Here is a 13,647-nt window from a genome sequence, read left to right on the forward strand (position 1 = left end):
GGGGTGCTCGGACACCGGGGGTCCCATCCCGGCCGGGAGCAGCCCTGGGGGACAGCAGCGGGGACGTGCCACCGCCAGGGTGTCACACAGCCCCTGCGGGTCAGCAGACGCTGAATTCCGAGGGAAGCGGATCCGAGGAGCCTCTGGAATTAGCCGTGCCTCCAGGTTAATTAACCGGCACCCTCTGATTGATGCTCGCTGGCGATGGGAACAGAATCCAGGTCCCCGGCTCAGCTGCCAAATCCTGCGACACTGGAGGGGGACCCTGCTGTGACCCCGCTGCTGCTCCCCACCAGCGCTGGGGCGTCCTGGCCCTGGCAGGGGCTGCACATGGGCTGGGTGGCTCTGGGCACGGGTGGCACCTTCCAGCCCCCAGGGACAGCCCTGCCTGGGGCACCCGGCCGTGCTGAGGGTGGCGAGTGCTGGCTGTGTGTCCCTCACTGTCCTTGTGTCCCAGGTGTCCATCTGCCACCTGCCCAGGTGTGCTGGGGACTCCCAGGAGCATCACTGGGGTCCCCACGTTTATGGCAATCCTGGTCTCTATGGTTTGGTGTACGGCCTGATGGTTTCTCCCTGCTCACCCCTGCAGATGGATGCAGAGGGGGCTGAATCAGGTGTGAGGGGCTCTGGCAGCCCCTGCCACCCTCCCCTTGCCACCCTCCAGCCAGGCATGGGCACAGTTCTGCTTGGGGGACACAGTGACAGACCCCCCGCCAGCTGGGGAGTCCCCAAAATCCTTCCTGGACAAGTGACAGGCACCCAAGGGAGAGCAAAAAAGCCAGGGGACAGCCAGGGGACAGCCCTGTCCTGCCAAACCTGTGCCACTCCACCTCTTTCCCCGGCGTGGGTGATGACAATTGCCAGCACTGTGTCTGTGCCACGCTCCTGCTGCATCCCAGGGAAATGCCTGTGGTGCCTCCCTTTCATCTCCTGCCTGGCAGCAGATTAAAATTTCATCACTTCAGCTCTGGAGAAGGTGCAGGGGAGGAGCAGGAGCCCCGGGATGGACAGCGGGGTTCAGCCCCTCGCTGGAGCTGCCTGCCCTGGGCTCGGGGTCCCCAAATCCAGACACAAATGGCTGAGCTGGAAGGAGCAGGATTTGGGCACTGCCCTGCAGGGATGGCTGGAATGGAAGGAGCAGGATTTGGGCACTGCCCTGCAGGGATAACTGGGCTGGAAGGAGCAGGATTTGGGCACTGCCCTGCAGGGATGGCTGGAATGGAAGGAGCAGGATTTGGGCACTGCCCTGCAGGGATGGCTGGAATGGAAGGAGCAGGATTTGGGCACTGCCATGCAGGGGTGGCTGGAATGGAAGGAGCAGGATTTGGGCACTGCCCTGCAGGGATAAGTGGGCTGGAAGGAGCAGGATTTGGGCACTGCCATGCAGGGGTGGCTGGAATGGAAGGAGCAGGATTTGACTGCCCTGCAGGGATGGCTGGAATGGAAGGAGCAGGATTTGGGCCCTGCCCTGCAAGGGTGGCTCCAGGCCAGGCTGCTGCTTCCCCTGGGGCTTCCTTCACCAGAACACGAGGCTGGGCAGGAGACACTGCCGGGCTCAGGCTCCTGGTGGTGCCTCCTCCATGGCCTGCACACCTGGAGCAGCACCACAAACCCTGAGTTCTGCTACCAGTGACGCCAGAACAGCTCCAGGAAGGCAAAGCTGAGGTCCCAGCAGGATGTGCCTCCGTGCCAGCAGCAGCAGCAGCAGCAGCAGCTTCCCCGGCTCCGCAGAGGGAATTCCGAGTCCCCCAGCAGTGAGATGGAGGGATTGACACACAAAACCGAGGATTCCCTGCCTGCCTGGACCCCATCCTGGGCCAAGGCTGAGCCCCAGCACATGGGACGGGCAGTGTTTTGCCCCAGTGGCTGCTGGCAGATGTGACAAGGCTGGTCTCTGTCATCCCACTGCCTCCCAGGCTCCCACAGGAGGCTTCTGGATGTGTCCTGGTATTTTTCCAGAGGCTGAACACAGCTAACACCACAATTCCTTGTCTTTTTCCTCTCCCCCTTTCCAAATAAAGGAGGAACGTTGCTCTTTTCCAGCCCCACGACATCTGCCACGCCCAGCAGGTGCCCTGGGATGTCACCACCCCTCTGAGGTCCCCTCTGAGGGCTCCCTCGGGTTCCATGGGACTGCCCACACTCTGCTTGTCCTTTCCCTGTCCCCTCTCCTTCCCCACCGCTGGCCAAAGCTTTTTGGGGTGTCCTGGTCGCCCTGGGCTCCCCGCGCAGCGCGGAGCCTCCTCCACCTCCCCAGCCCATCGCTATTCAAGTCACACGACGCCCGTCACGCGTCCCCCGTCTGCCAATTAAGTCACAGCTCTAATTACGCACTCGGGCTCCGCAGACGCTCCTCTTCCCTCTCCCGGCACCAGACGGACACCTGGGAGGCCACCAGCTGTCCCACCCCTCGCAGCCAGCCCTCCTCCCCGGGCTGGGCTCTGCCAGGGGCCGAGACACCAAAAAATTGTCCCTAAATCGGCGTTGGGGTGTGGGGCCGCGGTGAGGGCATTGCTGTGCGGCCCACGAGGGAAATGGGTCTGGATGTCCCCCAGGAGCGACAGTCCCAGCCCTGGGGGGGTGTGGTGGCACAGAGGGGGGTACTGAGGGGGTGCAGGGGGTTCAGGAGGTGCAGGGGGTGCGGGGTACAGGGAGCTCAGGGGGTACAGAGGGTACAGGGGTGTGGGGAGTGCGGGGCTCAGGAGGTTCCTGGGGTTCAGGAGGTGCAGATAGTGCGGGATACAGGGGGCTCAGGAGGTACAGGGGGTGCAGAGGGTTCAAGGGGTTCAGGGGGTTCAGGAGGTGCAGGACGTGCGGGATACAGGGGGTTCAGGAGGTACAGGAGGTACAGGGGGTACAGGGGTTACAGGGGGTTCAGGGGGTGCGGGATTCAGGGGGTGCGGGATTCAGGAGGTGCAGGGGGTTCGGGGGGTGCAGGAGGTGCGGGATTCAGGGGGTTCAGGGGGTGCAGGAGGTACAGGGGGTTCGGGGGGTGCAGGAGGTCCGGGATTCAGGGGGTTCAGGGGGTGCAGGAGGTGAGGGATACAGGGGGTTCAAGGGGTTCGGGGGTTCAGGGGGTGCAGGAGGTGAGGGATACAGGGGGTTCAGGGGGTTCAAGGGGTTCGGGGGTTCAGGGGGTGCAGGAGGTGAGGGATACAGGGGGTTCAGGGGGTTCAAGGGGTTCGGGGGTTCAGGGGGTGCAGGAGGTGAGGGATACAGGGGGTTCGGGGGGTTCAGGGGGTGCAGGAGGTGCGGGGATTGCGAGGAGCCCCCGCATCCCGGCGCTGCCGAAAGCCGCTGCTGCCATCTGCCGACACCGCGCCCGCTCCGGCCCCGCGGAGCGCCGGGAGAGGACGGGGGGCACAGCCGGGACCCCCCAACATCCCCCCGGCACCCCCGGGACAGGACCCGCGCCCGGCCCCGCTGCGTCCCGCGGGTTCTGCCGCAGGGGGCTGGGGACAGCCGGGCTTGGCCAGGAGGGGACCGGGGTGTCCCCGCTCGGAGCCCCCCGGCTCGGAGACCCCCGGCCCCGCTGTCCCGGCCGCTGCTGCCCCGCCGCGTCCCCGAGGGTCCCTCGGTCACCCCATGGGAAGGGGCGAGAAGCCACGAGAGGGAGCCCGGGGCCCGCGCGTGGCCGCTGCCCTGGGGACAGTGGTGGCACTGGTGGCACTGGTGGTGGCGTTTAACCCCTGCGTTCCTTGAGGAGGGCAGGGGGACAAGGCACAAGTCTGGGTGCAGACCCCCCTGGGCAGCCCCCCCAGTGCCACCCATTCCTGTCCCAACGGGGCCGTGCCCTTCCCGGGATGGCAGTGCCACCTCCGCAGCCCTCAGTGCCCGGGCTGGGGACACGACAGGGACAAGCTGCAGCCCCGGGCCAGCCCTGGCACGTCCTGGTCCCCCAGCAGAGCCCGAACCGGGGCAGCTGGAGCAGAGCCTGGCCCGGCTCAGGGACACCCCTGTGCCCGAAGTGCCCCAAAGCACGGCCCAGGCGGCGTCACGGCGCTGCTGAGGGCACGTGTCAGGGTGCCAGCACCCCACGGGGACCGGCACGGTGTCCCCAGGAGCCCCGACCTTGGCTGGCAGGGCGAGGTGAGGGCGACGTGCTGCAGGGCGGCACCGCGGGCACTGCAACTGGGGACACGGGGACACAGGGATACAGGGACACAGGGACATGGGGACACAGGGACACGGGGACAAGGGGATACAGGGACATGGGGACATGGGGACACAGGGATACAGGGACAAGGGGACATGGGGATACAGGGGACAAGGAGACACAGGGATATGGGGACATGGGGATATGGGGGACATGGGGACACGGGGAACATGGGGACACGGGAGACACAGAGGACATGGCAATACGGGGACATGGAGACACAGGGACATGGGGACACGGGGACACAGAGACATGGGGACAAGGGGACACGGGGACACAGGGGTACGGGGACATGGGAATATGGGGACACAGGGACACGGGAAACACGGGGACATGGAGGACATGGCAATATGGGGACACGGGGTCACGGGGGATACAGGGACACGGGGGTCACGGGGGACACGGGATACGGGGACACGGGGATATGGGGGACAAGAGGACACAGGGGACACGGGGATATGGGGGACATGGGGATATGGGGGACATGGGGACACGAGGGACAAGAGGACACAGGGGACACGGGGTGGAGCCGCTCCGTTATGAAATGTTACGAAACGTCCCCGCATCCCGCGCTGCTAAGTCAAGGTTTAGCGGGAGAGCGGCTCCTGATCCAGATGAGATGGGGCATCACAAAGGGCTTTGTGTTCCAGGAAGCCTATTAGAGCTTAAATTATACAAATGGGCTTTTTACCAAAGATCCTCATTATCTGCGCATTCGCTTTTAATCCCCGGCTATTCCCCTGCCCCACCCTGCCCCGCTTACCTTCCCCGTGTCCTCCGCAGGGCCAGGCCGCGGGGACAGGGACAGGGACACACTCTGGGGACAGGGACACGCTCTGGGGACAGGGACAGTGACACACTCTGGGGACAGGGACAGGGACACACTCTGGGGACAGGGACATGCTCTGGGGACAGGGACAATGACACGCTCTGGGGACAGTGTGGGCCAGTGGGGAGGGGTCTGTAGGGTATTTGGGACACCCTGGTTGTGCTCACCGGCACAACGAGTGGCTGAGCCCCTCCTGCTTTGCCCTGTCCCAGTCTGTCCCAGTACCCCAGAAGGTTTCAGGGGTGGTGTCTGTTGTGTGCTGAGCGCCCAAACCTCCCCGGGCACACCCACAGCCATCCTGGCTGCACCTGCACTCCTTCCGTGCCACCCTGCCCGTGTGGGCACCCACGAGGATGCTCCCGTGGGCACTGGGGGGGTGATGAGGGCGGTGAGGCTGATGCTGGACCCCAAATCACCGAGCTCTGGGCACCCTGAGCATCACCGAGTCCCGTCAGCTCGGGGACCACAGGCAGGGCCTGGCCGAGGCCACCACACACTGCCCGGGACACACAGAGGCGTGTGGGAGCCCTGAACCCCCATTCTGGGGCACAGGGACACCGCGGGGTGCCCTCCCGGGGTGTCCCTTCCCGGGGTGTCCCCTCCTACCATGTCCCCTCCCGGCGTGTGTCCTCCCGCCGTGTCCCCTCTCGGGGTGTCCCCTCCCACCGTGTCCCCTCCCTCCGTGTCCCTTCCCGGGGTGTCCCTTCCCCAGGTGTCCCCTGCAGGGGTGTCTCCTCTCGGGGTGTCCCTTCCCGGGGTGTCCCCGGCAGCCCCACCCCACCCAGCTCTGCCGCAGAGGATCCTCGGGGGCTTCACGGCTGCCATGGCAACGCAGGAAATTCCCACCGAAATCCCTGCAGGGAGGAGGAGGAGGAGGAGGAGGAAAACCGGGAGGAAAACGAAGGGGAGCTCCCAGGCAGGCTCAGCAGCACCCCAGTGTGTCCCCAGCAGCTTTGGGACGATGCCACGGTGGCACTTGGGGCTGTTCCAGCCTCTCCTGGCAGCACCACCCGGCCCGGAGCAGCCCTGCCCGCCCTGGCACCCCCGGGGCATCCCGAGCTGTGCTGCCCGAACCCGTGGCAAGGGCTGCCGGAGGGGGCTCCGGCCATAAACCCAAATATTTTGGGGTGGAGGGGGTGGGAGCCAGGCAGGGTGAGCCGGGGGGGGTTTGCCCCCCGTGCCAGGGACCCTGTGGATCCCTGGGGGTTTGATGTCCCTGCCCGTGCCCCCCTCCTGGGCATTATCCTCCCTGTCCCTCCTGCAATCCCTTCCAGCTCGGGGATTAGGTGGGTTTAGGGTCGGGTTGGAGTCGGAAATGGGATGCTTTCAAATCAGCCTGCGTCAGTTGTGCCTCTGTCACTCATGCCCAGGGGGATTAAAATAGATATGAAGATTATCAGACGGGAGGTGGCACCCCCCACCTTGGGGCCCCCACTCTCCGCCAGCCCTGTGGGGTGCTCAGCTCCAGCCCCCCGGGATGTCATCCCAAAGGCACAAACATCTCCCTTTCCCTCAGCTTTCTGCTCCCACCCCCTTCCCAAATCTCTTTCTACAACAAATCTCTTTCTACAACAAATCTCTTTCTACAACCTTTCTGCTCCCACCCCATCCCAGCCTCTTCCCAAATCTCTTTCTACAACAGGAGAGGAGAAAACACCCCTGCAGCATCTCCCCTCCCCAGCCCCCGTGTTTCCAGCCCAACCCCATTCCCAAAACGCTGCACTGGGCTGGAGCCCTGTGCACAAAGCCCTGCCTGGAGCTCAGGGAGGGTTCCCAGGCTCACGAGTGGGAATTTTGCTCCTTGCTGTGGAGTGTCAAGTCCCTGTGCTCCTCGGGGCCTGGGCTGCTCCAGTTCTCCACCTCTGTTTGGTCCAGAGCTGCTCACCCGTGTTCCAAACCACACCTCTGGGGTTTGGGTGCTGTGCCAGCACTGCTCCCTGTCTCTGCCCCGCTTCAGCCTGGCTTTGAGGCCAGGAGGTGCCAGGTCTCCCTGGGTGGGTGCCCAACGCCCCTCGGCCTCACTGACCATGGTTTGGGTTGGAAACTCACCCAGTGCCACCCCTGCCACGGCAGGGCCACCTTCTGCTCTCCCAGGCTGCTCCAAACCCCGTCCACCCCAACCTTGGATGCTTCCAGGGAGGGTCAGCCACAGTTTTTTAATGCCCAGGAGATTTTGGGGTGAATTAACCCCATGCTGGCTCCTTCCCCCCATCTCCCCATTGTGGAGCAGCCACCCCAGCACACCCCTGCTCCCCCAGGCCAGCGGTGGGGCGCTGGATTTAATCCCTCGATGCTTTTTTGTTTGTGTAATTCCAAGGAGAGTGGCTCTTGCTCCCATCTGCCCCTGCCATCTGCTGCCCACGGCCACCCCGGGAAATGCTGGGAATGGCACCTCCTCATGGGGAGCATCTGTCCCCACTGGAGCCTTTCCCAGGGCTCCGAAAGCCACTTTGCTCCTCGCCGGACTCACTGGGGGAGCTTTGCTGCCCTCGCTCGAGTCCTGGGGACACCCAGCCCAAAATGTCCCTTTCTGGTCCCAAAAAGCCTGGCTTGGCACCTTCTGGGGCCAGTGGGGACAGCATGTGCCAGCGTTCCCAGTGCCCTCCCAGTGTTCCCAGTGCCCTCCCAGTGCTCCCAGTATCCCCAGAGCTCTCAGTCCCCCAAGACTTCTCAGTGTTCCGAGTGTTCCCAGTGCCCAAAGACTTTCCAGTCCACCCAGTGCTCCTTCCCAGTGTTCCCAGTGCCTGAAAAACCTCCCAGTGTTCCCAGTGTTCCCAGTTCCCATTCCCCGTGCTCCCAGAGACCCCCAGCCCCTCCTCCGGGGGTTCAGGGGCTGCACCCCGAGCTCTCCTCCGTGGGGCGAAGTCCCGGGGGGGTGCGTTGTGTCCCGGGGGGGTCCCGGGGGATGCTGCCGGTGCTGCCCCCGGTGCCGGTGCCCCTCCGGTGCCGATGCTCCTGGTGCCCCCCCGGTGCCGGTGCCCCCGGTGCCGGTGCCCCCCGGTGCCGGTGCCCCCGGTGCCGGTGCCCCCCGGTGCCGGTGCCCCCGGTGCCGGTGCCCCCCCGCCTCCCGGCGCTGCGGCGGGCGCTCCCGGCGGGCGCTCCCGGGCTGCGGTGGCGGCGGCGACAGCGGCCGTCTCCGGGCAGGTAGGAGGTGGCGGGGACAGGGGGCCCGGGGGGGACACGCACACACACGAGCGGGGGGCACCGAGGAACCGCAGAGCCCGGGGCACCGGCACGGAGCCAGCCCCGGGCACGTCCGTGCGGCCGCAGAGCCGCCCCCGCCCCGCCGCAGCTTTCGGGGGTGCTCGGGGTCCCCCGCGGTCCCCGACGCTCCTTTCGGGGTGCCCGGTGATGCCTCTCCGCGGGAGGGACCCTCCCGTGGGGGTGTCCCGGCAATCGGACGGTGCCCGGTTTGGGGGGAATCCCCCGGAGCCCCCCCCTCCCCACCGGAGAGGATTCCCGGGGGGGCCCAGCCGCCCCTCCGGAGGTCTCCGCTTTGGGGGGGTCCTGGCAGAGCCCTCTCGGGGTGCTGAGCCCCCCGCGGGTGCCCTCCTCAGCGGCGGGAGCTGCTCCGGGCAGTGGGGAGGGGTCACAGACCCCGGGCATTGGGGGTGGGGGTCGTGCCAGCCCCGAGGGGACAAAATTGGGGACCCCTGAGTGGGGTGGGGACACGCAGATCCTTCCTCGGGGTGCTGGAGCGGGGCTGGATGGAGTGAGGGGTGATGGAGAGACCCTGTGGGGTCCCAGCCCCCCAAAACTGGGGGGGGGTCGGGGTCCAGCCCTACCTGGCTGCTCCTCCTGGGGAGTCCCGTTTGCCCTGAGATCCAAAGGAAACTTTGGGGGTTTGGGGGTGCTGGGGCCTCTCCCTGCTCTGGATGAAGCAGCTCCAGGCAGCCTCTGAAGCCCCCACTGCACCCCGTGCCCCCCAGGACGGTGGCAGCGGGTCAAGGTCACCACAGGGTCCCCAGGCTGGGTTCTGGGCACCCTCCCTGGTGAGCTCCTCCTTGCTGGGCTGGGCTGCGCTGGGTCCCCCCGGGCTGGGGGCACCCTGGGGCAGGGACAGAGCCCCGAGCAGGTCCCTGGCACCCCCAGCCCTTCCTGGGGCTCCAGTGCCCGCCGGAGGCATCAAACATTAACGGGGAGAGCGGAGGAGCTGAAGATAACCCTCCTGCGAGGGACCTGACCCGGATCCGGCCGGCCCCAAGCTGGGCCGGACCCAGAACCGCAGGCGCGGCTCTGCCGGGGCCCCCTCCCCTCCTCGGGGCCGCTGTGCCCGGCTGATCCCACCTAAATATCCCCTATTTATTATGCAAATGAGCTCTAGGGGCTGATTACGCAAACAGGAGGGGGCTGGCGCTGCCTGGCGCTGGCTGCTCCCCGGGGCTGGCCCCGACGGCTCAGAGCGGCCGGCGGGGATGGAGGGAGCAGCCTCGGCGTCCTGCCGGCTGTCCGGGGGCTGCCAGCCAGCGCTGCCCCGTCCCTGTCCCCTCCTGTAGCGCACAGGGACCCCCCCGAGCCCGGCCGGGCCCTCGTCCCCCCCAGCCGGGGCGCGTCCCAGCGCGATGGGGAAGCAGAACAGCAAACTGCGGCCGGAGATGCTGCAGGACCTGCGGGAAAACACCGAGTTCTCCGACCTGGAGCTGCAGGGCTGGTACAAGGGCTTCCTGAAGGACTGTCCCTCGGGCATGCTGGACGTGGAGGAGTTCAAGAAGATCTACGCCAACTTCTTCCCCTACGGCGACGCCTCCAAGTTCGCCGAGCACGTTTTCCGCACCTTCGACACCAACGGCGACGGCACCATCGACTTCAGGGAGTTCATCATCGCCCTGAGCGTCACCTCCCGCGGCAAGCTCGAGCAGAAGCTCATGTGGGCCTTCAGCATGTACGACCTGGATGGCAACGGCTACATCAGCCGGGAGGAGATGCTGGAGATCGTGCAGGTACCGGGCTGCCCCGCCGCGGCTCCTGCGGAGCTCTCTCGGGTGTCACCGCGGTGCCGCCGCGACTGTCGCCTCCCGGGGTGTGGCTGGGTTGAGGGTTTCACGCTGCGAGACCCCCGGGACAGGGTTTGGCTGCAGCAGGGATGAAGCTGTTGCTGCCTTGCAGCTGTGGCTGCGGGGGTTATTTTATTCTGGAGCATCCCGAGTCCTTCCCTGCCTGGGGATGTCCCTTTGTCGCCTCATCCCGGGACTCTCCCGCGCTTCCAGGGCGGGCAGTTGTCCCCCTGCATGCCTGGTGGGGTTGGCAAATGGGTAGGAGACGCTTTCCTCGCCCAAACCCCACCCCGGTGATTCTCACGGGCACTGCAGCAGCATCCCAGCGGCCAAAGCCTCCCGGCAGGAGCAGCTCCAGCCCCGGCTGTGCTGGGAGCCGAGGGAGCCACAGCCCGATCCCATGGGAAGGGTGACAAACAGCAGCCCCATTCCCAGGGAGCAAAGCCCAGAGCTCTGTCCCCGTCCCAGGTGGGCAATGCCCCCCCCTCACCCACCCTCACCCCCTGTCCTTCCCCCAGGCCATCTACAAAATGGTCTCCTCTGTCATGAACATGCCTGAAGACGAATCCACGCCGGAGAAAAGGACGGACAAAATCTTCCGACAGATGGATACTAATAACGACGGTAAATGAGAGGAGCTGCAGGGGATTAGGGCAAGGTCTCATGGCTAAATCCAGGGCTCGCAGGAGGAGCTGATTAAATGGCTCATGTCCGAGGGGCTCAGGGTGCTGGGCACCCCAGGGTGCCCCTCACGGGTGGGGAGGGGTCCGTGGGTGCTCCGGGTGGTCTCTGGTGCTGGGGGATGGCTGAGCCGTGTCCCCTTCCCCGCAGGGAAGCTCTCGCTGGAGGAGTTCATCAGAGGGGCCAAGAGTGACCCGTCCATCGTGCGCCTGCTGCAGTGTGACCCCAGCGGGGCCATGCAGTTCTGAGCCCCACGGATCCCCCCGAGCCCCCCCTGCCACCCCCGACCCCGCAGATGGTCACTGTCCCTTGCCCAGCCCCTGCAGTCCCCGCTGTGCCCCCACAGCCCCTCGGGGGATGAGAGCTGGAGCCCGGCTGGTATCGGGGTGAGGGGGGTCTGGGGGACAGTCCCCATCCCCGGGGGACAGTCCCAAACCCCGGGGGACAGTCCCAAGCCCCGAGGGACAGTCCCAAACCCCAGGGGACAGTCCCCATCCCCGGGGGGCTCCTGCACTGGCTTCACTGGTGGGAGGGTGGAGGCAGGCTGTGCCCTGAGCGAGGACAGTCCCCCCAGCACCAGGGCTTGGAGCAGGGTGGGACAGGCTGTGGCCAAGCCACTGCTGCAGGCGTGGGGACACAGCCTAGGGGACAAAGCCCCCGTGGCTGGGGGGTCCCCAGCACCCAGCCCCACACGGGCAGGGCTGGGTCAGCCCCTTCCCCACGGCGTGGGGCCGTGCTTCTGGGCTTTAATACCTGCAGAATAAAGTTTGTGTCAGTGCAGTCCGTGCCGGGAAAGGGGACACGGAACCCCTGGGGACAGCTCCAGGTGTGGATCCAGGCTGGTTTCATCCCTCACTGCAGCTCCAGGCAGCCCAAGGCCACAGGATGGGCTCGTGTTCCTGGGGATGCGTCCACACTTCCTGGGAGGCAGCTGAGTCCTGCCGTGGGGCTGTGCTGGTGCTGGAACGGGGCAGGAGTGGCCAGGACACATCCACAGGGACATTTATCCCTCAGAGCCGGGCGGTTTCTCCACTGTCCAGTCTCAGCAAGGCCAGGCACTGCCCGGGGCCGGGGCTCTCCACAGGGGCCGCCTGCAGAGAGACCTGGAAGCCGGAGGGAAGGATGAGAGTGGGAGCAGAGGGGTGGAAGCCTCGGGGCCACAAGTCACCCCTGGGCCCAGCCAGGTCTGCCCCAGCCCTGCAGGGAGGGGAGGGGTTGGAGCTGAGCCCGGTGAGCCAAAAATCACCTTCATCCGGAGCATCCCGCGGCAGCAGCTGAGGCGGAGGAGCTCGAGGGCGAGCAGGAGGCAGCGGATGCTGAAGAAGATCCCCACGGCCTCCAGCAGGAGGGAGATGAACCAGAGGGACAGCGTGGAGCTCTGGGACACAGCGGGAGCATCAGCCCCCTGCGCGTCCTCCCCACGCCCGGCACATCCCCGTCCCCACCCCGCGGGGCACTCACGTAGACGCGGGTGGGGTCGAAGGGGCACTCGCGGGACACCGGGGCGGTGCTGGCGGCGGAGCAGGGGGCCAGCAGCACCCGGCCCTGGTTGCCCAGGGTGAGGCCGATGGCCACGAGCAGCGCCAGCAGGCAGCACAGGCAGCACAGGCTGCTGCAGGCGCTCAGGGCCAGCAGCGCCCATTTCTGCAGGAGGGAGAGGAAGAGCAGGGACACAGGGATGTCCCCTCCCCGGGATGGACCCAGAGAGGGGCTGCGGGGGCTGTGCAGGCTCTCTGGGAGGGCTGCACCCACCCCGGGTGCTGGGAGAGGGGCTGGGGGCGCTTACGAGGGCAGCAGGGCCGAGGTAACGGGAGAGCAGCAGGGCAGAGACTCCACAGGAGACGGTCTGCGGGGAAGCACAGGGGGGTCGGCGAGGAGCAGCCCCTGGCCCAGGCACACCGGGCCCCTTTCCCTGCTGGGGCTGTCCCTGGGAGCTCGTCCAGGGCCAGCGTTCACCTCCCTCAGCCTCACCCAGTGAGGAGCCCCGGAGTGTGGAATTCCCCAGGAAAGGCTTCTTTAGGGCGGGGAAGGGGAGGCAGAGCAGCATCCATCCTGCATCCCATCTCCTCCCCACCCTACATCCCTCCCTACATCCCTCCCTCATCCCAAGCCCTCCCCACGCCCCCGCCGTGTCCCCAGCCCCGTTCCCGGCGGTACCAGCAGCGCGGCGATGACAGCGGCGCTGTTGGTGACACCGTAGTGCAGGGAGGTGGCGTCGCGGGCGGTGACCACGAAGCGCAGGACGGAGCCGTGCACCAGGGCCCCGGTGATGAAGTTGAGGTGCCCGACGATGAGGAGGATGAGCCCCGTTTTCATCAGCACCTTTCGGTGGCCGCTGCGATCCAGGCGGCCTGAGACGAGGGGAGAGGAGGGTGTGGGGTGGCCAGCACCGAGCTGTCCCTGCCTGCCACAGGAATTTGGGGACAGCCCCAGAGGACGTGGCCCGTGCTGGCAGGAGGTGATGTGGAAGCCACCGGTAGCCCAGATATGCAGACCACTGGTCCAGCCGGCTCTCTTGGGACTGGAGCAAAGGTGTGGGACCAGTGGCCATGGGGACAGGGTCCTTGTGGGGCTGGGAAGAGCTGGGGCTCCTCAGAGTGACAAAGCAGCTCTGGGAGAGCAGCTGTGCCCAAACGGCAGCTCCGGGGCTGGGTTCGGGCAGCCAGCACTTCGAGGAGTGACCGGGGGGCTGTTCCCCCTCTGGAACCCACCCTGACACAGCCATCACCACCAGCGCTCGGCCCAGCTCCTCCCTGACCCCACCCGAGTCCCTCAGCTCCTCCGCCTCCCCCCCTGCCTCAGTTTCCCCCGCAGAGGGCAGAGATGGAGCCCTCCTGTTGTGATCCCCGCCCAGAGCTGGACTCACCCGCTCGGCACATCTTCAGCGGGCCGCGATCAGCCCATCAGAGCCCCGCGGTGCCCCGGGGGCCTGCCCTGCCCTCAGCCCCCGGATCCATCGGCTCTGGGCGGGAGCGGGGCTGGGACGG

The 13,647-nt window shown here is 66.5% G+C and overlaps 3 protein-coding genes across 3 annotated transcripts; 1 reads left to right on the forward strand and 2 right to left on the reverse strand.

Moving 5' to 3' along the window:
* Positions 1-2,958: 2,958 nt before the first annotated feature.
* LOC119711240 (collagen alpha-1(I) chain-like) lies at positions 2,959-9,210 on the reverse strand. Its single transcript, XM_038161177.1, has 5 exons — positions 9,084-9,210; positions 8,021-9,022; positions 5,767-5,839; positions 4,072-4,131; positions 2,959-3,697 (listed from the first exon to the last, which is right to left on the reverse strand). Exons 1-5 carry the CDS (start codon positions 9,109-9,111, stop codon positions 2,959-2,961), a joined length of 1,902 nt encoding a protein of 633 aa, XP_038017105.1. The 5' UTR covers positions 9,112-9,210.
* Positions 9,211-9,372: 162 nt separating this feature from the next.
* On the forward strand, positions 9,373-11,440 carry HPCA (hippocalcin). Its single transcript, XM_038160799.1, has 3 exons — positions 9,373-9,925; positions 10,498-10,603; positions 10,811-11,440. Exons 1-3 carry the CDS (start codon positions 9,548-9,550, stop codon positions 10,906-10,908), a joined length of 582 nt encoding a protein of 193 aa, XP_038016727.1. The 5' UTR covers positions 9,373-9,547; the 3' UTR covers positions 10,909-11,440.
* Positions 11,441-11,670: 230 nt separating this feature from the next.
* TMEM54 (transmembrane protein 54) lies at positions 11,671-13,539 on the reverse strand. Its single transcript, XM_038161178.1, has 6 exons — positions 13,527-13,539; positions 12,818-13,011; positions 12,447-12,506; positions 12,122-12,304; positions 11,907-12,038; positions 11,671-11,763 (listed from the first exon to the last, which is right to left on the reverse strand). The coding sequence occupies exons 1-6, from the start codon at positions 13,537-13,539 to the stop codon at positions 11,671-11,673; spliced, it is 675 nt and encodes a 224-aa protein (XP_038017106.1).
* Between the last annotated feature and the right edge of the window lie 108 nt (positions 13,540-13,647).

Source organism: Motacilla alba, chromosome 23 (assembly GCF_015832195.1).
Source record: "Motacilla alba alba isolate MOTALB_02 chromosome 23, Motacilla_alba_V1.0_pri, whole genome shotgun sequence".
Classification (NCBI taxonomy): domain Eukaryota; kingdom Metazoa; phylum Chordata; class Aves; order Passeriformes; family Motacillidae; genus Motacilla; species Motacilla alba.

Bases quoted from the DNA above. Each gene is read 5' to 3' on its own strand.
- LOC119711240 (XM_038161177.1), bottom strand. From the start codon at position 9,111: ATGCCTCCGGCGGGCACTGGAGCCCCAG. The intron at 4,132-5,766 runs GTGGGGTGGGGC...CCGTGTCCCCAG, and splicing joins ATCCTCTGCGGCAGAGCTGG to TTGCAGTGCCCGCGGTGCCG. The intron at 3,698-4,071 runs GTCGGGGCTCCT...GCCCTCCTCAAG, and splicing joins ACCTCGCCCTGCCAGCCAAG to GAACGCAGGGGTTAAACGCC.
- HPCA (XM_038160799.1), top strand. From the start codon at position 9,548: ATGGGGAAGCAGAACAGCAAACTGCGGCCGGAGATGCTGCAGGACCTG. The intron at 9,926-10,497 runs GTACCGGGCTGC...TCCTTCCCCCAG, and splicing joins AGATGCTGGAGATCGTGCAG to GCCATCTACAAAATGGTCTC. The intron at 10,604-10,810 runs GTAAATGAGAGG...CCTTCCCCGCAG, and splicing joins GATGGATACTAATAACGACG to GGAAGCTCTCGCTGGAGGAG.
- TMEM54 (XM_038161178.1), bottom strand. The intron at 12,039-12,121 runs GTGAGTGCCCCG...GCTGTGTCCCAG, and splicing joins TCGACCCCACCCGCGTCTAC to AGCTCCACGCTGTCCCTCTG. The intron at 11,764-11,906 runs GTGATTTTTGGC...TCCGGCTTCCAG, and splicing joins GCGGGATGCTCCGGATGAAG to GTCTCTCTGCAGGCGGCCCC.